This window comes from Rattus norvegicus, chromosome 5 (assembly GCF_036323735.1).
Source record: "Rattus norvegicus strain BN/NHsdMcwi chromosome 5, GRCr8, whole genome shotgun sequence".
Taxonomy (NCBI): Eukaryota; Metazoa; Chordata; class Mammalia; order Rodentia; family Muridae; genus Rattus; species Rattus norvegicus.
The window spans coordinates 166,854,938-166,879,913 of record NC_086023.1 but is presented as its reverse complement, the minus strand read 5'-3'; the positions used below and the strand labels follow the sequence as shown (position 1 = coordinate 166,879,913).

Below are 24,976 nucleotides of genomic sequence, written 5' to 3'. Positions count from 1 at the left end.
CATCTCTACTCTGGCACACTCCAACCTCTTGGTAGGAACCCAGAAAGACCCCACTGGGCTTCCTCGTGGTATGGCTCAGCTCACCCAACTCTTCTGGGCATGCATCACTGTACCTCCTGATGTGCTCACCAGAGACCCACTGGGTAGCTCCTTTGGGAGGCTTAGAAAAACCTGCTACAGCAGTAAGGAAGGAAGATGAGACCACTATGTATTCTGAGAAGGTCACACTGGCCTTGTGACCTTACTCGGATCTGACTCTCTGGGCCTCCATTCCCTTATCAAGACACAGAAGAGAGGGACGGACTTGAGACCTCCACGTCTTAGGACCTGGGGGGTGCCATCCTCACGAAAGCTGCTTACAGGCCTGCTGCAGCCACATTTAACCCCTAAGGGTGGGATCGTCTTGTTCCCTGGCCTGTGAGTGAGTGCCCAGGCCAGCTCTCTAGCCTCTGCTAAAAGGAGGACTTCAGCAAGCCTGCTCCGTTCTTCACCAGCCTATGCAGCCTTCGACTATATCCTGGAGACCGGCAGTTCAGCAGCTGTCCACCAGAGGGCAGCCCAGGATGGCACATGCAATAGTAGTCAGGCATGTCCAACCTAGGTTTTCCAGAAACCCTGGTAATTCCCGGCACCCTGAAGTGGAAGCAAGGCAAAGTCGATTTGATTAGAGGGAGAAAAGCCATTTTGGTGTCCAACAGGACCTCGTGGAGAAGCCTCCATGGTGGCTTCCTCCTTGCCAGGTTCTCCTACCCAGGACAATAGCAGGGGTCACCCTGCTGTGTAAGAGGCAGGACTTCTCTGCTGGCACGTGTGTCCCCTCACAAGCCCTTGTTGGCATGATTGCCGGGTATCTTGCCAGCTGATAAGGGGGCACCTGTGAGCTGACTTCACCGGGAGTCTGGTTTGAAGGGGGCTCTAGCAAGCTTGGGAAGAAGCCCCACAGCTGGGACCTTGCTTTAAGTCAGGCTATGTGGGCACTGGTATGCCACTTCCACCAGCTTTACACTGCAATGGTTCCTGGGTATGCCATGCCCAGCCTGCCCTGTCGGCTCTTCTCTGAGTACGCTTCCCTTTTACTTCTGCAACCATGTCTCCTCCACACCTACCCACCTGGTGATCTCTCAGCTGGTCCCCAACACACACACACACACACACACACACACACACACACACCAGATTGAACACGCAATATATTCACACATCGTGACCACACCCAGAATACACTGTAGCACACACTGTATCACGATACACACAGCACGGATACCACACCATATACCCACATACATAGAACACACACACACACACACACACGCGCGCGCGCTTTGTGCCTCAGCATCTGCCCTGGGTGCGTGGGAATTCAAGACCCTTTCATCTCAGGACTCACAGGACATAGACCTCAGATGGCACCACTGCCTCTCCCCACTTCTCCCCTTGCATCATCTCCCGCTGCACCAGGCAGACGGAAGAAGCTGCAATTAAAACTGTCAGGCGCGAGCGCGCGCTCACGCACATCACACACAACTCAAGTGCAGCCAGGCGAAGTGGTTGCCATGGGAACCATCCCTGGAACTGATGGATTCTGAGGCGTCCTGCGGCAGTTGCCATGGAGAAGGTCTTGATGTTCTCCAGTCTCCGCAGCTCTTTGTGCCCCGCCCCGCCCCCACCCCACCCCCCGCAACCCATCCTTGAGCGAACAGCTGTGGACCACCGTTATCTTGTCCCCTTTTCTCATGTGGTAACTGCCCGTGGCCTTTTGTAGCCAGTGTTCTCCCAAGACCCAGGGGTCGCGGAGGGAGGACCTTCCTCAGAGAAGGATACCACACCCAGGCAGTCACTCCCAACCCCCACACCATCACTTCGACAGAGCCCTGAATCTACTCTATGGAGCTGCTGGAGGCTGAAGGGCTTCTAAAATCACAGCTACCAGAGGGACTGGGCTACTTCCTGATGTCACACAGTTACCAAGGGCAAGAGAAGATGCTGGGGGTTGGGGGGAAGGCTCCGCAGCTCTTGCAGGGGCCTGGGCTCACAGCCATCTGTAACTCCAGTTCCAGAGGATTCAGTGCCACCTCCTGACCTCTGAGGGCACCAGGCACACACGTATATACAAGCAGACAGACATATACACAATAAATAAACAGGGTGGGGGGCACGCTCTGGCTTTGGAACTCTGTCTTGAGCTCTCTCCAAACCTCGGTGGCACCACAACAAAGTGACCTAAGCTAGACATCACACCCAGAGGAAAATGTATTTGCCAGCACAGGAAAGTACCTTCCTTCCAAGGGCCGGTCTACTGGCTCTGGGCGACAGATAACCTCAGGACATCATCAGAGTAAACAGTGTCTGCTACGGCTAGCCCTGCCATGCCTACGTCTGGGTTCCGGGGAACATTGTTGGGGAGTGGGAGTCTTGAGAGCAAAAATGGGTATGGAAATTGGAGCTTCCTCTAGGGCGAGGACAAGCAAGGGTTAAGAAGAGCAAACAAGAAAGAGGACTGATTAGGAGCCCGGGACAGCGGTAGAGAGCTAGGACCCAGGCCTGGAGCAATAGGGAAGTCAGGGCTCACCCCGAAGCAGGCCTCACTTCAACTCCTGGAGCGCCTCTCGGCCTTCTCTAGCCGGGGCGCCAGGTGGCGCTCTTCTCCCTGTCCAGCACAGCTCTCCGCCCCCCTGCAGGGAAAGGTGTTTACTTGTTTGGGGGTGGGGTGGATGAGCCTCTGGGGTGGGTCTATCCAAGGTTAGCCAGGAGAGCCAGAGGCCAGCGCCCCTGCCTCTACATCCCGGGGCAGAGCATCCCTCCGCCCCGAATGACCAGCCTCTCTTCTTGGCTAAGCCGTAAGTAGGGGACCTTCTCCACCTGGGGCTCAGGGGAGAGAGAGACAGAGACAGAGACAGAGACAGAGACAGAGACAGAGACAGAGACAGAGAGACATTAATCACTAACGGGAACAAAGGCCCTGAAAGGGTTTTCCTGGGAGGAAACCACATGAGGCTATTTGTTCTGAGGCGTTCCTGCTGGCCAGAGCAGGTTAGAGAGAACCCAGGGTTTCTAATGCTTTCTGACGCTTGGCACCTTGGGTCTGTGAAGACAGTGTTCCCTCCACTGGAGCAGAGGAAAGTCAGCCTAGGCTCTGTAAACCAGGCTGCCAGGTTGGTGCCTGCATGTGCGGTGCATAAGTGCCAATCTTGTGTCTACATAGCTTGAGATACCCTGAATAACATAGCAGGCAGGTTGGGAACTGGAGGGTCCGTCTATCTTGAGCCCCAGCTCAATAACAAGAGCCCTATCTGGGCCCCTCCAATTCGGAGTGCCTCACTTCGGTTTTTTTCTATTTCCCTATAGAGAGCCCTTCGCCCCGCCCACTTCCTGGGCCTCCCCCGCCCGCCCCTCCTCCCCTCCACCCCCTACCATCTCCTACCACACAGCCTTGGGGCCTCCATTTCCCTTCAGTTTCCTAAAAGAACATCTTTCCCTTGGGGTGACAGTTTCCAAATCTGAGTTCCCTCCACCTCTCCCTAAATGCATGACTCAGAGTCCCCTGCATCCCCTCTGCTTCCTTCCTGGGGACCCTGTTGGCTGGTTCTCAGATGCACCATGGGGCTAATGTGGCATGAGAAACCATGCCTCCCACTAGTGTCATTCTGAACTTTCAAGACAACTGAAGACGGCCTCTGGGGGTCAGAGCAGCTGCAAGCCTGTCTTGGTAGAAGAGTGTCTCAGGAGTTGGGGCTTTTTGGAATGGTGGGATACGGCCTGGGAATCTGCATGTGTAGCCAGCAGCCTCAGCCCAGCCCCGTCTGAGCCTGCAGCTGCAGGGGCCTCCTGTGCGCTGCATTCCCCCAGGGGCACTGCTCCATCTCTTCTCTCTCCTCTGCAGGGAGGAGTGAAGGTTCTCATCACAGGCCCATGGCAAGAAGCCAGCAATAATTACAGTTGCCTGTTTGACCAGATCTCCGTGCCTGCATCCCTGATTCAGCCTGGGGTGCTGCGTTGTTACTGCCCAGGTGAGGAGGCTGGACCCCGAGAGGGTCGTGGGGGGGAGGGGAAGGAAAACAGCAGACTCTGAGTCAGCCTTGGGGTGACCTTGAGCAAGTCACGCCTTTACCCTGCTTTCCTCGGCCATGAAGAAGCTCGCTCGCAGTCTATTATAATAACATCCTTTGGGGCTCATGGATCCTGTATCAGCCGGGAATATCAGGCACGCTCAATGGGGGTTGTGAAGAATACAAAGCAAAGGGACTATTTAAAGAACCAATTAGCCGAGCGACATATCTGAGATGGGGCCCAGCTGGGGCCAGGACAAGGTGATAGATAGACAAGGTCTCTTCTACAGCAGAGCTGACCTCACTGCCGCCCAGGCCACCCCGAGGCTCAGAGAACTCAGGGCCTTGTGCTCACAGTATTGGCTCATTGGTGCACAGGGCAGGTTTGAGGAGGTCAGGGAAGCCTTTCATGTGGAGGGACTGTGGGGAACTGGGGTGCGGGGGGTCAAACTAAGATGAACACAAGCTCCTATGAGGGTTAAGCACACAAGTGAAGTGCTTCCAGTTTCAAAGCCTCAGGGGAAGCCAGCCAGAAGCTCTGTGCCCTCCGTGGCTCTGTCTTCTCCCTTCCCCATCCTGGCCTTCAATAGCATCTAATTCATGAGGTCTTAGGCTCTTTTAACCCGTGATTCCTTTTTTTTTTTTTTTCCCGGTTCTTTTTTTCGGAGCTGGGGACCGAACCCAGGGCCTTGCGCTTCCTAAGTAAGCGCTCTACCACTGAGCTAAATCCCCAGCCCCCCCCCCCCCCCCCCGTGATTCCTTTTTACCCGAGATGTTTTTGAGGGACCTCAGATGTTCAGGTGTGTCAAACTGGCCAATAAGTCAGACACTTACTTGTAACAAACCATAAAGAAATTGATTTTTAGGACAAATATTTGGTATTTGTATAATTTATCACCTATCAAAGATGAGATCAAATCTGCATACCAATAAATGGATGAGTTTGTTTATCTTTCCACCAAATATTAAATCTTGGCTATTTGATACCGACGGGCATAGAACATCTTCAATATTTTCCAGTTAACCAACATCTTAATTTTATAATCATCAATGCTGAGAATATGCCAATCTGCATGAACACGAAGTATAAAGTGGCATAAATTTGGCTTCGGGCCACTTTAGAGATTGTTAGAAGTTCTGTCCTAACTGCAAGCCAAAATTCAAAGTAATCCACAACTCAGAAAGCAACCTTTAAAAGCAAACGTTCAAATACTACAGCACAATCCACACGGACCCATGTGGTATTATGTGCTGAGGAGTGATGGAAGAAAGCTATTTAGTTTCTGTTTTCGGGAGTTGAGCCTCGAGAGCAGAGAACTTGGCGTGGGCAGCAGAAACACCGCAATTCATAACAGACAAGTCCCAGGTCAGAGACCAGGTGCTTCAGACAGGGTTTGCTGGTGGCATGTGCCGGGACAGTCATGAAGAACAAAGCACATCCATTACATATTCAGTAAAGTCACTCGAGCCAACCCGGGCAAGGGCAGCCCAGCACGCCTCAGAGTCACTATGCATTTATGTCGAAGTTTTGGTGGTTGAATGTTTAGAAGCCTTTCACTCTTGCCAAACTTGGTGTCAACTCTGGCGTTCCATTTGGCAACATCTTATGGGATCATATGACCCACGGTTTAGGGAGCTTGGATCTCCTTAGATTGGTATCTCTTAGGCTGACTGACTTCTGTCTTCTTCCCTGTTAGCCTGTGGACCCCACGAAGGCAGGAGGCTGTGTCTTTCTCGGTGACTGATGTGTTCCCAAGGCTAGCAAAGTGCCTGGGGTGCTGGAGACTGGATCTCCAGGACCTTGGAGAACATGGCCTTTCTGTTTGCTTGGCTGGGACTGGCGAACCTTTGTCTCATTAACCTCCTACATCACCAGCTTTATGGCCAGCTCATCCACCTAGCCTGGGCAAGGGACAAAGAGGCAGAACAAGAAAGATGAGACGTCCTATGTTGTCTGAAGACAGAGATGGTGAAAATAGGGTACTTCCCACAGAAAGGAGATCACTTCCGGCAGAAAGGAGATCACTTCCGGAAGAAAGGAGGGTACTTCCGGCAAAGTCCAACTGGGAAAGGGAAGAAGGGACTCCCAGACAGAAGCAGTCTAACCAGGACTGTGCGGGCCAACAGGGTTCCCCTACACTCAGTGGGGTCTCTCCCCAGTGCCTGCTCATCTTGCTGACCCTGTCCCCTATTGCAACACTCTGGCACTTACAAACCAACCATTTTTTCCTCCCTGACCTCTCCCTCTTCTCCCCCCCCTTCTTCCTCTCTCCTCATCTTCAGACTTCTGTCTTCCCACTCCCTCCTTCTCTCTCTCGTCACCTTCCTTTGCAACCCACCAGATCAGAATGCTCTAATCTATGGTGTTGGCATCAACTGTTCAGCTCAGCCTAGCTCAGCCTTCACTCTGCATGCTCCAGGATATGCCTATAGTATTCATGTGCACACACACACACACACACACACACACACACACACACACCCCTTACTGCTGACCCAGCTCTCAACAGCTTCAAGGATAGCTCCAGGTCCTCCCTGCTAGGATTGGAGAGCAGCCATCCAGATGGCCACCATTGGGCCAAGGCAGCCCCGCTCAGTGCAGGAGAGATAGCAGCAATACTATTAAACTGTCCACTGTGCACCTGCTGTGGGAAGGGACTTGCCGATAAATAGAAAACACATCTTCTTTTCTTGTACCTGGCTAAATACCTTGCCTCTGGTTCTTGACAAGGGACTGGGCTTTGTATAGCCTCTGAATGGTATACCAGGTCAGAACACAGAGGATTCTGGGGGGCTGGAATCAGTCTCAGTGAGGTATGTCCTGTCAGCCACATATCATCTGTGCCCCTGAACCTTAATCTTCAGAGACCTCCTTCCACATACCCTTGAGCATAAAGTGACCAGGGGCCATGAAACGCTTGCCTCCAGGGCTCTTCTTGCAAAGGCAATTGGGGAGAAGGGAGGAAAGCCAGGGCCGTTCTGGTCTCCTCTGGTAATTCGCCTGCTCTCCACACACTCCTGGGTCCCTCGTGCTAACACACAGAGTCCATCCTGGCCAGTTTTTCTTGGTCACTGGGAAACTTTAGAAGGGACACGAGTCACTTCTAAAATATCCTTTCTCCAACCAGATGCCACAAAACTCGGGGCCGTGTGCCACGGTCTGACTGCTGACCCCTTCTGTTGCCAGTCTCACAAAGCAGGTCCCATGAGAATATATCGTTTTAGCATGCCAACTGAAGCAGGTCCTGTCGGGTGTATTGATTAATTGGTTGGTTGATTGATTGATTGATTGGTTCATTCGTTCATCATTTCCAAATCATTTGTTAGAGTCTCCTGCTTGCCGTGAATTGGGTAGACACCTAGACTGCAACTGAGATGAAGTCCCAGCCCATAGGGACACCTGACTCAAAGAGTTTCTAATCCAAAGCCGGGTCAAGCCAACCAATGGCTTCCTTGGGAGGTGGTGCCAGCTGCTGGAGCTGTCATCTTGGGGTCTTCTGAAGGGAGCTGAAACCAATCCTAAAGGCTAGACCCCAGATGGCCTTGCCAACAAAAAGGGCCTCAGAGGCCAGTGAACACAAGCCAAGCTACCTTAGAGGCTGAGACTGTGAAAGGAAGGGAGGCACAGAGAACACAAATGCCACCTGCCTGTCTGGTACACCTGGCTGGGCAAAACCAAACCTGACAGAGAACAGAGTTCCTCCAAGTTCCCACACTCAATGGCAACCATAGTCACATGGTCAAGGTCTGTCCTGAGCCCCAGGGGAGGCAGTGAAGACGGACTACTGAGAAGGGCGATGCTGTGAACTAGAAGCAGTAGGTGGAGAGTCTGTCAAGAAGTCTGCTGGCTTGCAAGCCCCACTTGGTCTCCTCGGAAGTCGTCAGAAAGCAGAAGACGGAAACGCAGTGTGAGCAGCACACGTGTTAAAGCAGCTCACTTAAAGGAGGTATGGGTGGCCAGAACTGGATCTTGACAGGAACTCTGGCTCTGAGCGTGGAGAGCAGAACTGGCAGGATCTCGAGCTGTTGGGAGCTGACACTCTGCTACGAGACGACAGAAAATAATGAAGGATCGAAGAGATACAGCAAGGGGAAGTGGGGAGGGTGTGCCCAGCAGAGAGTGTGCACGGTGGAGAGGGTGTTCTCGGTGGAAGTTCCTTCTCAGACATGAGGCTGCGCATCCCTGAGAAGCTGGCAGAAAAAGGGTGGCCCAGAGCCAGCCTTGGGAAGGGTGGAAGAAGATGTCACAACAGGCAGAGTAAGGATAAGGAGAGGCCCTTAGGCAGGAAGAGGTTGGCCAATGGGAGTCTGATTTAGTTGTACTTGCATGGGAAGCCAACGGCTTTAGACAGCAGAGAGATTTGATCTAAATTATGACTTTAAAAGATAATTCGGAGTTGATGTGTTAGCGCACACCTTCAATCCCAGCACTTGGGGGGTGGGGAGGGTAGAAACAAGTGGATCTCTGTATTTAAGGCCAGCCTGGGTTACGTAGGGAGCACTAGGCTGCCCAAGGCTACATAGCGAGAACCTATCTCTCCCTGCTCCCCTCCCCACCCCCCCCAAAAAGATTATTCTGAGAGAATGGATTAGGAGTAGCAGTAACCCACATAGGAAAGCCAGGGAAACTGGGCTAGGGGTGACCTTTAAGGAAGAAGACTCCCCTGGTTACCTCCTCTAGGGGTGCTCAAGGTACGCTCCCTCCCCAGGCCTATTGAAGCAGGAACAGACACAGAATGGCAAGAAGCCATTGTGTCAGCAGAGGCAAGGAATGGTCTTCAATAAGAGCAGAAGCAGACATAGAGGAGACTCAGAGAGGACGTCAAGGAAGACTGTGGGTCCTGGGCCTGACACATTAAACTGGCAGGTCCCCTTGTACTGCATCTCTGGGGATGGCGAAGAAGCCTGAGCATCTGTTACATTCAGATTACCTGTGTTACCTGTCGTGTAGAAGCCAGGGCAGTGACATAGGAGCAGTGACGGAGGGTCCTCCGAGGGGACACTGGACACAAGATATGGCTTCCCCCACCTGGAGATCAGAGCGCCCTGGGATCACAGGGAGAGTTCTCAGAGCCCTTCCTCCCTGTTGGTAAACCACGCACATCTCTAGGAGAGAACAGAGACCACAATCTCGGAGTTTTGAGAAGGGATGTGGGACGGCAGATATCGTCGGGGATCCCTATCCAGAGAAGAACCATGGGAGGTTCTGCATGATCCCCAAGGAGCCCATCCTTTCAGATTGTGTCCTGGACACCTGGGGCAGTGATGTCCCCAAAACCTGCTTTCTATATACACCTCAATTGGAGAAAGGCCATGCCCAATGAGTTGGGTTTCCCATCGGAAGTGGGATCTGCAGATGTCCTTTGAGGGAAGCCAGAGCTTCACCCTGACCTCGGGAGCAGCTGACTTGGATGGCTTCCTCATGACCGTAGGCTTCTGAAAGCCAAGAGCCCGAACAGTAACATGATCCCCGTGTATCCTCTCTGGAAATCAGCCTGCTCCTCCTGGGGGAGGCTCTGAGTATTGATGTCCTAGCTCCAGAAAAGTAGCGCCCAGAAAACATAACCTGACCCCTATTAGGAGATTGCTCCCCAATATAGCCATCATAGCCCACAGGACATCTTTGGGGACCACAGTGCAGCCCCCCAAGATATCAACGGTAATATCTTGGTGGTGTAGCCTCCTCCCCAGCAGATGTAGGTCTCCTCCTCCAGCAGGCTTCTCTCCCGTTCCTAAAGAGAACATTTCATCCATTTATTCGGCTCAGTCAGGATTAAGAGTACAAGTTCACACTTTCCCAAAGTCCTTGGAAGTAACATTGTGCTAGCATCTCACTGCAGCTCTGGAGCATCTCGGGCTAACAGGGCCACAGTGAGAGCCCCAGAAGAAACTTGCTGTCAGCAGGTAGCCAAACTCCCAAAGCACTGAGGATCCTACGTGAGGTGAGTCAGGACACGGCCGCAGGAAGGGGCCAAAGAAACACAAATCCTCAGACGTACCTGGAAAGAAAAAGTGGGACGAGCCGTCTGTACTGAGCTCAGGTCCCTGCCCATCCCAGGTAGCACAGCAACAGATCGCTAGGACACAGAGGCTTGTCAAACATGGCAGCACACACCATTAACCCCAGAACTCAGGAGTTGAGACAAACAGATCTCTGGGAGTTTTGAGACCTGCCTGGTCTATATAGTTCCAGGCCAACTAGGGCAATATAGTGAGAACTTGTCTCAAAACAAACAAACAAACAAACAAACAATAAACAATCCCTTGGGGATTCCGCATGCCCGGTGACTCTGGAGCTAAGACTTTTTCCCGAAGTGCCACACTTGGGCCTTTAGGGATAGGAGGGCACAGGCTGGGTTAATAGCTGGTTGTTTCACTGAAAGAGGGGTAATTGGGAGGGAGCCCCTCACCCTGACCTGTCTCTTTCTGCCTTTCAGCCCATGACACGGGTCTTGTGACCCTACAAGTTGCCTTCAACAATCAGATCATCTCCAACTCGGTGGTGTTTGAGTACAAAGCTCGGGCTCTCCCCACGCTCCCTTCCTCCCAGCACGACTGGCTGTCATTGGACGGTAAGCACGGCCTTCTGGTCACCTTCTTTGGCACAGAGGGAGAGGGAATATAAATGTGGAAACAAAAGGAGGAGCTGGCAGAGAGGGGCAGGGACCAGTGTCAGGGTCGGCCAAGGAAGGACCTCCTGCCCCTGATTATGCGTACACACTACCTACCGTTCAGCCCGCATCTGGCTACTTGTTACCCCTATCTTAATCCAGCCTCTCTTGGCAACAGATGAAGCATGTGAGGCTGGCTTGTGGCTGTCACTCCTGCCAAGGTGTCTGAGTAGTTGAGCAAGCCCCCCCCCCCCCCGGCGCTGGGAGAACCCCGCAGCAAACCCAGTTCTGATGCCCCTCTGGTGCTGCCCCTGTATCTCCTTCGGAAAGAAGCGGGGATCCTGGAGGCATAGCCCAGCCCCACGCCTCCCGGGAAGGATAGCAGGTTGGGTGCTGTGGGAGCACCCAAGGCCTTTATTTCAGCTGACAGGCTTGGGTGGCCAGGCTGTGGAGCTGAGATGAGTAGCCCGGCCTCCTCTGGGAAGCTCAGCACTCCGTCATTCCAGCCTCTTGGCTGGTTTTAAGCCTCTGCCTGGTACAGCTCCTCAGACAAGCCCAGACTCATAACCATGGCTGAAAGTATACTGCAAAGGAGGGACAGGGCTTGCTAGCCAAGGAAGGGCAGAGGCTTCCAGAGTTTTGGGCCTTGGCCTTGAGTTGATGGATAGGTTCCTTTCACCCAGGAAACAAAGGAAAACCAATGGCAAAGGCAGACTAATGGACCCCAGGGTTAGAAGCAGCTTCCCTTCCCTACCTAGGTATGATACAAGATGGCCCAGAGCTGGAAGTCCTGGGTGGGGCTTTGTAGAGAGAACAAATCCAAGACCTAGGCTAAGTACCAGGACAGTCTATAAAGGGGACAGTCTATCTGTACCTTTGTTGGAAACCACAGCAATCCCTGGGTGTTGAAGGGGTAAGGACCACTCGCCCACAGTAGCAGTCTGACCTCAACATGCCTTCTCCCATTGGCTGATGGTTCAGACCCTGCAGGGCTTTCTAGAACTTTTATGTTCAGCCCAGCCTTATCCCTGCCCCTGTCCCCATAGCCACAGGGTGCCTGGCAGCCGCCTTGGCCCATGAACCCTCCGGAGTTACTCCCAGAGGTGGTTTGGGGTCAGCAGGCATCTGCACCCTGGCGGGACTGCCGAAAAGCACCGTGCTGATCTTGGCAGCATCCCCAGCTGAGGCCGGAGCCAGCATGAGCTGATGGCCTGCAGTGTGTAACAGAGAAGGGCAGGGTGACCAGGGGCTCCTGTTCAGGAAATCCGGTTTCAGTTTTGCAGAACAAAACAGAGAATGGAGCAGGATGCTCTCTCTGCAGAGTCCTGGCTCTCCCAGAGTGACCCCATCAGCCTGACTAGGGTAGAACCCAGGGATGCTGGGACCACTGTAGGGTCCTGCCTGGAAAGCAGGGCCTTGAGCTAAATGGTGCCTTCAAGCACACAAAACATCTGCTGGTCCTTGGAAGCCCAGAAAGCCAGGTATACCTAATGGCGCTTATGACTAATGGAAGGCAGGGGCAGATGCTGTGAGAGGGGAGAAGTCAGACTGCCTTACAACAACTCCTGGGTCCTAGGCCTGCTTCCCAGCAGCCTCCTACTCCAAGGCCAAGTTCTCTCCTCTGTAGGCCTCTGAGCTGAAATTCGTTCAGCCCCTTGGCACAAAACAGGAGAGATAGCATTAAGACATGGGCGTCTGAGCAACATTGGCTTTATGTTACCATCCAGAACCCAGTTAGAACCCTAGCTACACGGGTATAGGGGCCACTCTGAGGATCCAGACTGTTCCTGCCTGTTTGGAGAAGGACAGCCTGCCTCAAGGTCCCTGAGCACCACAGAGGACCCGGGTGGCACTTTCTTCCCCTGTTCTTGGCCAGCAGTTCTTTCAAGTAATGGGAGGAGACTAGAGGTGGGGTCTGCAGGACTGTGAGATCCCACCTGACTGAGAATCTGGGAGCTTCCCAGCGCTTCTAGATCTCCTAAATGAACGCGCGTGGGTTGCCCACCACTTCACTCGTCTGATGGTCCTTGGGGGAGGGGAGCAGCGCCAAGACACGCCTGGGGCATAATCTGCCCCAGTGCTGGAGACAGCTGAGACAGCTAGCAGGAGGGCGGGGGTCTCCCGGCCTCCTGCCAAACCGTTGGCTTGGCAGCGAGCTTTGTGTGAAGGCAGAAGCCGCAGCGGCCAGCGGGTAAGCATCTCCCCTCCACTCCCTCGCGTCACCATTCCCTACTGCGCCACCGCCACTGGGCACCTTCTCCATCACAGCTCACCAAACAGCAGGGACGTGTGTGCAAAGGTGGGGGTGGGGGTGAGGAGACTGCAGCACCCGGAGATCTGGGGCAACGCGGGCGGGAAGCGCGCACGCTATGCACACATTACACCCTCCCCACTACGCGCGCGCGCACCGCCGCAATGCGGGGTCTTTTCGCGCAATAGCTGGTGACGCGGGTCTCGTGGGGTTCCAGTGCACGCTGACTGCCGCAGAACGGCGGGAAGAGCGCGCAGCCGTTCCTGGCAGGGAAGGCGCAAAAGCACTGCGATTGTGGGCTGGTAGTTTTGCTGTCCTTCCTGGCATCGCCCTCCTCCGACCCTGGAGAGCGCTCTGTGTCCTTCCCCTGCCTTAAAACCCGGGACCATATGAGGACGGTAATTTCAGCCTTTGCCGCTTTAAAACAATGGACTTGTTTACCAGATTCAAGGCCAGGTGGGGGCGCCTGGTCCTGAATCGCAGAGCATTTGCGCGCACAAGGCGCGTGCACGAAACAGCTGCGGCTCCGCCTTTGTCCTAGCCGCAGTCTTTGTCCCTGGCCGCAGTCTTTGTCCCCAATGCTCAGTCTTGTCTGCTACGCGGCTTTTGTGCGTGCAGCCCCTCCCAGCAGGAAGCGATTTTCTTCTAGGTGGGGTCCCTTGACTCAGGATTTAATGCCCCCAAACCTCCGCTAAAGCAAGGCAGAGAGAATGGACTTGCAGAAGGGGGAGGCACAGATGCGATAGCAGAGAGCCTTCTGGACCACCACACCTTCTCAAGACCTAGTGGGTTTCTCTATAGTACTTTCCTTACTGGGCGTTGAGGACAAAGGACCACGTCTGCTGAGACCCCATTGCACGGGCAGCCTGTGGTAGTATGCAGTGCGTGGTTGAGTCATGATTGCACCCACACCTGTAGGTGCAAACCAGCCTAAGGGAAGCCGAGCGTTAATCTACCCTACAGCTCCAAGGCTTCACAGGGGAGAGGTGGGGGAAGGACTACTTGAAGGCCAAGTAGGCAGTTATCAGCCAGGCTAAGAGAGGTGGAAGGAGCGAGCATCCCCGGAAGAGGGAACAAAGGGGAGGAAAGCCTCCATCTTTGTCTAGGCTTTGAGTGTTAGCACATTTCTCCCCAATGGTCTAGATGAAGAGCAAAGGTCCCCGGCTATTTACATAAAACCCCAGGATGGTCAGAAATAGGTATTTCAAGAGGACACTTCTCCAGGCTGGAAGTAGGCAGCCATGACATTTGTTTCCCAGGAGGCTGTCTGGGTAAGGCTTCTAGGAAGCGTCTCCTCTGTCTGCCTTGGGTTCGGTGGATACACACAGCCAGGGCTGTACAGAGATCTGCGCATGTGTTCACAAAGAGAAGAAGCCCAGACTACTCCCCGCTCTAGCCCTGGAGCCAAGGATGTGCTAGGCAGATACTCACTGGGCCACAGACAGTGGGGTACTGGGTGACCTCAGTCTCTGGAGTGGAACCTGTGGATGTCTTGTCCTTTTTCCTTCATAACCCTCTGATTCTTGAGAGCAGTAGGCTGACAAGATTCAGGGGCTCCCTGCCTCCGCTCCCACCCCGACTGTCTCCTTGAACCTCTGTAAACTGCTTAGATTGTTGATCCTGATGAGAGGACTGGACTGAGAGTTGGAAGCAGCTCTCCTGGGCTGGTCACCTGGACAGGCCTGCTGACTTCACCCTAGGGAGGGAGGAACCTTGTCATCTCAGGCAAGGAGGGGGCTGGGGCGGAGAGCTAGCCTCAAGCAGTCTAGAGGTCTCCCTCAACTCACAGGACAGAGGCGATTATGTCCCTACACACCCTTCCCCCAGCGTCCTGTCTTTGGCCTAAAAGAAAAGGTAAGGTCTGGCTTCCTAGTTTAGTCTGGTCTGACCTGCCCTCTGCTTCTGAACTGTGATGGTGCTGTGAGCAGGTCTAGCCTTGGCACGTGGGCCCCTCCTAGCTGGCATCTGACTCTAGCCTATGCAGAACGGGGCTAGGGTATCACCCAGACATAGATACATTGTATACAATCCTGAGACTACAGGAACCTCAGCAGCTAGAGGCCCTGCATGCAGTCTAGCTGTGCCGCTTGCTCCTGAGAGGCCTCTGGGACACTTGTCCACCCAATGGTATTCTGGGTCCGACAGTGGACCCAGGCCCTTGTTGACCAATCTCTGGTCCCTACTGTCCAGTCCACCTAGACATCATCCTCTTGGGGCCTGCTGGGTGACAGAAGAGAATACATCTGGGTAAACAGAGACCCAGAACAATCCAAAGACGTCCTCTCCCCCACACAATGAAGGAAGAGACAAAAGTTAATTTTTTTTTTTTGGTTCTTTTTTTTGGAGCTGGGGACCGAACCCAGGGCCTTGCGCTTCCTAGGTAAGCTCTCTACCACTGAGCTAAATCCCCAGCCCCACAAAAGTTAATTTTGTATATTATAGCATAGAACACAATGGCCACAAGAATTCTGTTTGTTAAGAAGGATCTCACCATGTGGCCTTGGCTGGCCTGAAGCTCACCATGTAGACCAGGCTGGCCTAAACCCACCTACCTCTGCCTTCCAGTGCCAGAATTAAAAGCATGGGCCACCACACAGTCTACAGATTTTATTTTATTTTATTTTTTTAAGAAAAGACAATGGTTAACTGTCTTACCTTAGATAAACAGCTTCAAATCCTAGCATAATTAAAGCCTGGGAGCCCAAGATCACTCTGTCCTGCCTCTAGGGACACTGTAGACTTCCTGTCACCAGTAAGTAAGCAAAGACCAGAGAGGGAATCAGGACCCCACCTGGAGCTTTCAAAGTCTACCCAGAGTGAGCTTTGAGCAAACAAATGCTTGTTAGTACGTGGGTCTCTGGCTGCTTCCGTGTACAGCAGCGACCTGGGGGACACAGGTGGCAGCAGGCTTGGTTTGAGCCAGTCTCACACTAGGGACTTGGAGCTGAGTGACAGGAAGAGGGTCTTGGATATGAGTGACAGGAAGAGGGTCTTGGAGCTGAGTGACAGGAGGGAGTGTCCCCTCTGGGTGTGGCCAGTGTCTTCTCCATGCCATCTCCTTCTCAGTCCCTCCTGTTCTTTGTGGGGTCCTCATCACAGGTTGGAGGTGTGGCTGCTTTCCTTTCTTTTGCTGTGATAAAACACTCTGACCGAAGGCAGTGTAGGGGAGGGGAGCACTTATGTGGCTTGTGCATTAAGGTCATCATTCACCATCCACGTCATCATCGCCCCCTCTGACTACTGAACTCTCCTACGGCTCCTATTTAATTACCACAAACGGCAGAAGCAGAAGCCTGAGGTCCAGGGCACAGGGCCAGGCTCCCTTCAGAGGATGTAAGAAGAGTCCCCTGTCATCTCACCCAGTGGCAGTTAGCCATTAACATCCTTCGTCACCCAATATAGTGAGGCAATATAGCCCCAGTCCCTTCTCCACTGCCACTTGGTCATCTTTCTTCTCTGCGTCCCTGTATTTATGTAAGGAGCCATCTAGTCCACTGTGACCTCATTAACCAGTCATCTCTGGAATCTGGCCCTACTTAGGAATCAGATCACATGCTTGAGGTTCCAGTAGGCAACCCAGAACACCGGCTCTTGAGGACTGGTGTCCAGGGGCATCCAGAAGACTCATGCGGTGGAGAAGACTCCTCCAGCGGTGGTTTGGATGAAATAGCCTCCCTAGTTTCTGACATTTCAATACTTGGTCTTCAGTTGGTAGGGCCATTTGGGAGGCTTAGGAGGCAACAAGGAGGCCCTGTTGGTGGGGAGCACGGAACTAGGGATTGAGCTTGAGGTTTCAAAAGCCTTTACCATTCATTCCCAGTGTGCCTGCTCCCATGGGGTTGAGCTGTGAGCGCTCAGCCGCCGTGCCTGCTGTTGCCTCACTTTCCTGCCATGATGGAGACAAACTCTTACCCCACTGGGCCATAAGCCCAGATAAACCCTTCCATAAGTGACCTTGGTCATGGCGTTTTATCACATCAACAACAACAACAACAACAACAACAACAACAACGTAACCAAGACAGACACCCAGTGTGGTCCCGGCCATCTTTAGCTGTGCTGAAAGCCAGCTGAGCTGCAGAGAACACCGAAGCCTCACTGGTGGTTGATCTCCACAGGACTCTGAGCAGATGTGGAGAGGTCTGCAGCAGGGTGCAGCCCCACGCTTAGGAGCAGTCTGGAAAGGAAGTGTAGCTCCACACAGCAGTGAGCGCTTACTTTGTGGACGTTGGGGTATCCACAGAGGAAGCAAGCTCTGGCTGGACAATGATGCTCCTCCGTCCAGTCCTGGGAAACAGGACAGAAAAGGCATTGGTGTCCATTTTCTGAACCTCCACATCTATGTACCATGGACATGTGGACCAGCATAGCACAGCCATTGCCAAGATCATGGTAGGTTCTTATTGACCACATGACCCTTATGCTCTATGAGTCCTGCTGATTAGACCTGCCTGTTTGGAAGCCCCTGTGCCCAAATCTCTGGGTCTTCACACTGTCCTCCGGCTCCTTTCAACTCCTCTGCCTGTCATCAGCTCCTCTTTCCAGAAAGTTCTATAAGAGCCTATGTAGCTGGCCTCCTTCTTTTCTTTGCCTGCTTTCCCCGAGGACTCAAGCCTGGATCTAACATACTCTGTCATCTACCAGTCTGTTAGTGGCTTCTTTTTATTGCTATGCCCGAGGAAGGATTTCACCCCCTCATTGTGGGGAAGGCATGCATGGTAGTGAGGCCTTAACATGATGTCCAGTCAGGAATCAAAGTGTTGAGGCCAGGACCAGAGACAGATACAGCATGCAAGGCCTTCCCCCAACAACCTGTTTCTAGCCAGGCCTTCCCCCATTCTAACCAGGCATATATCTCAAAGGTTTCATAACCTCCCCAAACAGCACCACTGGCTGGACACTCAGTCAAATACAAGAGCATAGGGCATGATGACCACTCCTCAGTATGTCTTCCCAGATCTAGACCTACCACGTGACTTCCCACATCCCACCCTTCTTCCTGGCCTTTTTGATGAACCCTGGGAGGAGAGTGGACCCCCTGCTTCCTCCTCCCTCCCCCGCCCCCAATGCTGGCTCCAGCCTGGTACTTTTCTCTCCTTCGTTTCTTTCATGCTTTCTACTTCTCCCCATCCCCAACACCACTGTCATGTAGCCCAAAATAGTTGTGCACGTCCTAGCCTGTCTCCTGGCCTCCTCCCCCCCCCCAAGGGGGCATTCATTCTTCCATCATCCTGTAAATATGAGCTAAGCCTCTGTGGGGTGCCAGGCACTGGTCTAGGCCCTGGGGAGTCTTAACTCACCCAAGGGGTTATATTCCAGTGGGGACAAAGACAAAAAGACAAGTTGCAGATAAAAACACCAACTGGCAGTGAGCACTAAGCAGAAAGATTGAGCTCGCTGATCTGGGAGAGGTTCCAGGCAGGTATTTGGGGTTGGGGAGTAAGAGAGGCACCTGTGAGGATGAGATGTGTATGATGGGATAGAATTCAGCTCACGGGAAGGATATGCTAGGCAGAAAGATTCTCAAGAACACAGTCCTGGGAGGGTGGGAATGAGCTGAGCATTCTGATACACCCAAGGAAGAGGAAAGGAAGGTGGCTATGCAGGGAGAATCAGCTAGAGGCCAGACGCTCCAGTCCACATGAGCTCCGTCATCCAATGTAGGAAGCTAACACTTCGTCCTAAGGTCCATAGGGAGCTGCCACGGAGGAGGAGCCCATGAGCTCAAGCTTGTGCTAAGTAGGTGAGGTGGTGCGCCCAGGTGTGTGTAGATGACGTGAGATGTTCAGGTCTGTTTGCCAGGCCACCCCAGCTGCTGTCTGGAGAATGCACTGTGTGTGTCTCTGCGGCTCCCTTCCCAGAGGCCAGAGCATCTGCTTAGGCAACAGATGCTAGGAGCGATTCTGACAGAGCTTGTAACAATCTGCAGAGACACTACTGGCTTTGAGAGACATTTGGATGTAAACTCAGATGTCCTGCTGGGGTCTGATGAGGACTAGGTGGGTTGATATCCAGATTCGTGCCTTTAACCGCTAGAGGGACAGCGACTTATATTCTGAGACAGACGTTTGGAGGACCACCTGTGGGAGCCACGGGCAATGTAGAGCTTGGTTTTGGTGTGGTTAGGCAGGGACACCAATGTCACAGTTGGCTTTGAAGGTCTGGAGACAATGAAGAATGGGATACAGATTGGGGGGATTGTGAGCGTGTGGGTGGCTACGTGTAACTGCTCCATGAAAAAGTATGGAAAGAGAAGGTGTGTGGTGACCATGGGCTAGGCCAGGGAATGGTAGTACACCCCTTTAATCCTAGCACTCAGGAGGCAGAGGCAGGTGGATCTCTGAGTTCAAAGCCAGCCTGGGTCTATAGAGCAAGACTCAGGAAAACCAGATTTCAGAGAAACCCTGTTTAAAAATAAAAAATAAAAAGTAAAAAAAAAAATTAAAAAAAGCAAAAGCGGACCACAGTCTGGCCTACCACTTACCCATAAGCAAAAGAGGCCCCAGCAAAAAGGCTGCACAGCCAGTGAGGTGGAAGGCAGAGAGAAGAAAGCACTTCAAGAAGGCCTTGGTCATTGTCTCCAGTGCCAAGTGAAGAAGGAAAAGAATATTCCAGCCAGGGGGACCCATGTGTTGGAAGAGTCTAGAAAAGTCAGGGGAAGACCAAGCTTAGAGAACTCAAGAGTGTGGCTGAGAGTTCAGACACGATAGTGTCAAGCCTGTCTCAGCTTGGAGTGACAACCTGGGGCGGGACAGCAGAGGGCATGAGCCTCTCAGGCTGACCTGGTGGGGAGGTCCTGTGCCTCGCAGTTTGCTCCCTCTACTGCACAGCTGGAGGGGAAAATCCAATTTCTCCTTCCCTTACCTCATACATCTGTTTGCTAGGACCATGAGCAGGAGGAAGGTAGCCTCTAAGCCCTGCGTCTGCCCAGAGTCCCAGAGAGACCCCCTCCTCACTCTTCCAATCTGGGATTGAACTCTAAACAGGAACGGATGATGATTGTTCCCCACACAAATAGCATGCTGATGTCAGATGAGAGGAGGCAGCCCTGGTCTCCTGGCTACTGGATGCTGCCATGATTCAGGGATCCTGTGGGTAGGAAGGCTGCCCATCAAGTCTGCAGTGTGGCCCATCCACTCTGCCATTCGGCTGGCTTCTGTGGGCTTTCTCGAGCCGGGCTCCAATCATCCATCTCTCTGAGAAAGGATGGACAGGCTGGTCAGTAGATCTAGCAGCAGAGAGAAATGACCCTGAGACTAGGAGCCCGGAGAGCAGCAGCAGCAGCAGCAGCAGCAGCAGCAGCAGCAGCAGCAGCAGCAAGGCAGCAAAGAGGCAGGATGCAGACTGGGACCTCTGGAGACTTCAGAAGACACTGTCCACATAGTGCAGCTCCAGGTGGGGCTGAGGGGACAGCCCTCAGCCTCTGACAGAAACCAAGGCTAAGGCCTCTCAATTCTCTCAAAGTTTCTAACAATTCACACATGTCTGGTCCTGTCTGCATGGTCCAGTGACCTTTTCTCTCACCTCTGTGACACCGGGGTATTCCAAACAGTCTTTGACAGGCTGTAGACCAGCTTCCTACACTGTAAACATGGCCCACTGTGAACTAATGACACGAGAAGTTTAAAGGGGGGGCGTGGATAAGACCAGCACAGAATGAAAAGCATCAGTATTTGAAAAACAAACCTAGGGCTCACTTGCGGAAAGCCTGGGCGCCGGAAGACCAGCGAGCCTATACCAAACCACAGCTGACCAAAATGGAAGTCTCTAAATTGTTCCCTCTGCTGTGATGTTCTCCCTTTCACCTGCTTCCTCTTCTTCACGCAACAGCCTTGCACTGGAGACAGGAAGGCAGATGGAAAAAAAAACTGGCTAGAAGCCTGAAGCTTCTAGCAACATAGTTGCTTCTAGCAACATAGTTATAGTTTCTTTACCGGGGGGTCAAGGGTCACCAGAGGCAACCCAGCTGAACAAGCTAATGCTTTTTGCCAACATTCACACCACCAAGAGGGATGGAACCTGATTCACACCCTGGACTTGAGATACCACGTGCCAAGGAACCAGCTCTGTTACCAGAAGATAGGGACGATCTCCAGTGGAGGCCTCTGAGGGACTTTTCTCCTGTTGCTGGGACCTGAGATGTGTGGGGTGTGAGTGGAGGACTCCACCCTGCCCATCCTCTCCCAGCTTGGCACTACTTTTTGGAAAGTCACCCTTGAGACACACAGAAGAGTTGTCATTTTTGCTGCCCAGTCAGGGCTAATAGCAGCTTTCAAAGTTCACCGTGCCCCTGGCCATATCCACTCTGACTTTCCATCACCTTTCAGGTCCTTGTTCACAGGGAGGATGCAGACACCAGAGTGAGTGGGTAGTACAGGGAACAGAGGACATAGTGACCTTCCTTTTACCTCCATGCCATGAGCATCTGTCTTCTCAGTCTCTCCCCAGTCCCTGTGGTGCTGCCTGAGGGTTGTCCCCTGAGCTTGAAGCATGCTCTGTTCCCTCTCACTGCCCCTTGAAGAACGCCTGTGTATCCTGCTTTCCCATAATGCTTTGTAAATTCCTCATTAGCACTTTTCCCTGTAATCATTACTGGAGTAGTGTGTGTTCCCTCTAGCTGCCAGGTGCTGTCCCAGTGCTGGGAATCAGAGCAGGTGCAGGTGGGTTGATGAGGTCCTTGTACTTGCCAAGCTTAATGTCAAGCAGAAGAAAATAAATTCAGACCTGACTGAAAACTCAGGATGCTTCTGATGGGCGGGACTCCTTAGTGAGGTCTAGGAGGGATTTGTTGAAGAAATGACCTTTGAAGAGATCAGTAGGAAGAACAAATGTTGACACCATGAAAACAGAAGACAAGAAGATTCCAGGCCAAGGTGACAAACACAGAAGCTCTGTGATGGGAGAGAGATGTTGCTGAAAGCCCTGAAATGGGGGAGAGGTGGTGGGTCTGGCAGGCAGTGACTGCAGCACTCAGTTTGAAGAAGCACTGGACAGATTAAAGAAGCCCAGGTAGACCAGTTAGCTGTTCTGATGAAAGCTCAGAGAAGAAGGCACAGAGTTAAGAGACAAGGAGGGAGGTGTCTTAGTACAGCCTGTGGATGGCTTGCCTGTGGGCTCCATGTCATTCACCTTGGAGGACTGATCCTGAGTTTGGTGGAGCTTGATTGAGGGCCCTTTGGAACTTTTGTGAGAAAAGTCAATGATAAGTAGTCACAGACTTCAGAAGCCAAGAAAGCTGACAAGCAGATGAGAGGTGTCTGCACGGAGGTGGTCCTGGATAAAAGGAGGCAGCGAATATGAAGGAGATTGACAAGGGAAGAAATACAGCTGAGTCCCAAGCAAGGGGTTTTTATTTTAATTAGCACTGTATGAGCACCCACTGTAGAGATGTCAGGCTGTAGCAATTCTCAATAACTGGTTCTACTAGGAATGGGTGAGCAGGTGAATTGACAGATGGATGGGTGGATGGATTAATGGTTGGACAGATGAATGGACAAATGGTTCACTGGAGGAGCCCAGAACTGTCTTTGCAGCCACTTGCATTGGCTTTTGGATGTCCAATGTCAGAACCAAGCTGGGGAAGGTGTCCATCATTAACTTTTCTGCTCTTTGTCTCACTGAACAAGCTTCAGGCAAGTGACTCAAGACAAGCATGTAGACACTTGCTGGTCCTTTTAAGAGGTCAGCTGGAGAGGATGGAGAGTTCTCCCTTCAGCTCCCTGTAGGTGGGAAAGAAACAGGAAAACAGTTCCGTCTTCAGACCTAGCCACCCCCTGTGCATCAGAGAGGAAGGAAACTCCCCAGGCAAGTCACCGCCTGGCATGCTGCCCTCCAGGAGGGCTTCATTGACCTTCTGTGACACCAACTACACATTCAAAGGTCCCTAAGAGCCCTTGATAAATTAAAAAAAAAAAGTCAGTGAAGGTCGTTAGTCTCACATGGCAGCATATTGCCACAGAAGGACACAGATTACAGTTGGGAACAGTCACAGTGCATAAGTCTAGGGGGTTACCAAATACGGAGCTTCCATTCTCTTCTGAGAATGCCATCATGAGCCATGTTGAGTTCCTGGCACTGCTGTGTGACACTCAGCGAGAAGGTATGCTCACCAGAGCCTTCACGGTCTGCGGCTCTATCAAGCTCCGGTCAGCTGGTACTGTGTGTGTGACACCAAGCCACATTGTTAACCTCTTGGCATGGTATTGCTGAACTCTCCTGTGATCTAAGAGGGCTTAGAGACTACCTCCTAGGTAAGGATAAAGGCCACATGTCTTCACCACTTAAAGTGGTGCTTTCCGTGTGTCACACACACACACACACACACACACACACACACACACGCCCCATGGGAGCACTCTACCCTCCCCCATTACATTCGTCTATGTTCGTGGTAGGAAGAAGGAATGCTGAAGACCCCCACGTGGTCACTTATTTCTAAAGCACTGTTGTGCAGCTTGATCGGAACACATTTTACCCAGAGACATAATTCGAGTGAGTATTTTATCCTCTACGGAGGATATCACAGACAGCTTAGTTTTCCCTGGGCTTCGATGTGAAATCAAATGGATTCTAGATCAGTCTACCTAGATGTGAAATTAAGGGAGAAAATGCAGGTGTGTTGTTAGCCAGGGTTATCACTCTAATACATTCAATCACAACTTTGAATCACCCATCTGTGCAGTGACCCTGAAAGGGCCCAGAGTCTCACTTCTATCCTACAGACAGTACCCTAGGCTGGAGCAACATTCCGTGTTTTGTTAAGTGTTCTCCCAAAGGGTCCTTCACTGTGGCAGACTTATGAATAGCCTCACCCCCTGCCCACCAACCCCCTTCTCCCTCTCCCTGAGCTGGGGCCCATGAGCCTGGGGAAATCTAGAATTATTGTCCTCTCCTCTGTGGCTGACCTCACGAAGTGTCTCTGTGACTTCCCCCAACACTGATGGGAGAGGACCTGGCTTTGCAAATGGTGGCTGGCTGATAGGTACAATCGTCAGCCGTCTTTTACCGTGGAGACCATTTCATATGATGTTTAAGGCATCTGGTGGTGTTGGCTATACTGTCAGAAGGCTGAGTCTGGGCTATCCTGCAACAGCTAAAGCCAAGAGAATCCAGGTAGGAGACTGCAACAGGGCCTGTATGGGGGCCTCTGGAGCCAGTGCCATGCCAGATCCATGAGCAGGGTCCCAGAAGGTTGGACTTGACGTATTTAAAGCCACCAGTGCCCTGGAACTTGGAAATCCCTAATGATTCCTTACTCCTTTGTTCTAAACTAATCTCACTCTGCAGCCCAGGCTGGCCTTGAACTTGCTGCAATGCCCCTGCCTCGCCCTCCAGAGCACTGGAACTGTAGGGTTATATGCCATTGTGCCTGTCCAGCCTGGTGCATTTTGAGAACCCTTCCACCCCCATTCCCACCCATGAAAGCATCAGGCAAGAGCAAGCTGAGTGGAGAAGACAGAAGTAAACAGATCTGGAACTCCAAGACATTCCCCTGCATCAGAGGCAGCCTGCCTCATCTCCCCCTACCCCTCCCCATTCTGCCTTCACTTTTCTAATCTCCTCACTTCCCCTTAGCCCCCATTTTTGTTTACTTGTTGCTGCTGTCAGGGACTAAGCCCTGGCCCTCGTGTATGGGGACATGTGTACATCTCTATACGGTTTCATTCCCAGCAAGAGAGTGACCAGTGCACAGGTAGTGCTTTGAGTCACCTGAACAGGAATTAATCCACAGAGGACAGGGATGTTTCTTGTTTCCAGGGCAGGTGGGGCAACCCAGGGTTATCTGGCCTCAATCTCCGGCTGGAGGGGAGTCTAGATCACAGTGTCCGCCAACCAGGTGTGAACTAACTTAGAAAAAGTGGTCAGCAGAACCAAACATAGTCCCAGAGCCTGGAGCTGGCACCATGGGGCTGTGGCTACATGGAGAGGGGCCACTGTGGAGACATGGATCACAGTGTCAGAGAAAGGCCAGCAGGAGTGATGGGCACCCATTTGTTTGACACAGCATTATTTCCCCTGGCCACATGCTTGCCCTTCTTGGCAATTGTATTTAGCACCTCGAGTGCCTGCAG

At 52.5% G+C, this 24,976-nt stretch overlaps 1 protein-coding gene across 19 annotated transcripts in view; it reads left to right on the top strand.

Moving 5' to 3' along the window:
• Camta1 (calmodulin binding transcription activator 1) overlaps positions 1–24,976 on the top strand; it is an 847,864-nt gene that overhangs the window by 759,589 nt on the left and 63,299 nt on the right. For 17 of the 19 annotated variants that reach the window (XR_010066428.1, XR_010066435.1, XR_010066434.1 and 14 more), the window contains 2 exons: positions 3,878–4,004; positions 10,481–10,615. Coding sequence is in view for 7 of the 19 variants with exons in the window: in XM_063288086.1 (XP_063144156.1) it covers positions 3,878–4,004; positions 10,481–10,615 (262 nt within the window). In the remaining 12 variants the exon portion in view is untranslated. Of the gene's footprint in view, positions 1–3,458; positions 3,742–3,877; positions 4,005–10,480; positions 10,616–12,688; positions 12,846–24,976 lie in introns of those variants that run through there. The other 2 variants (XR_010066436.1, XR_010066439.1) reach the window with 2 other exon arrangements.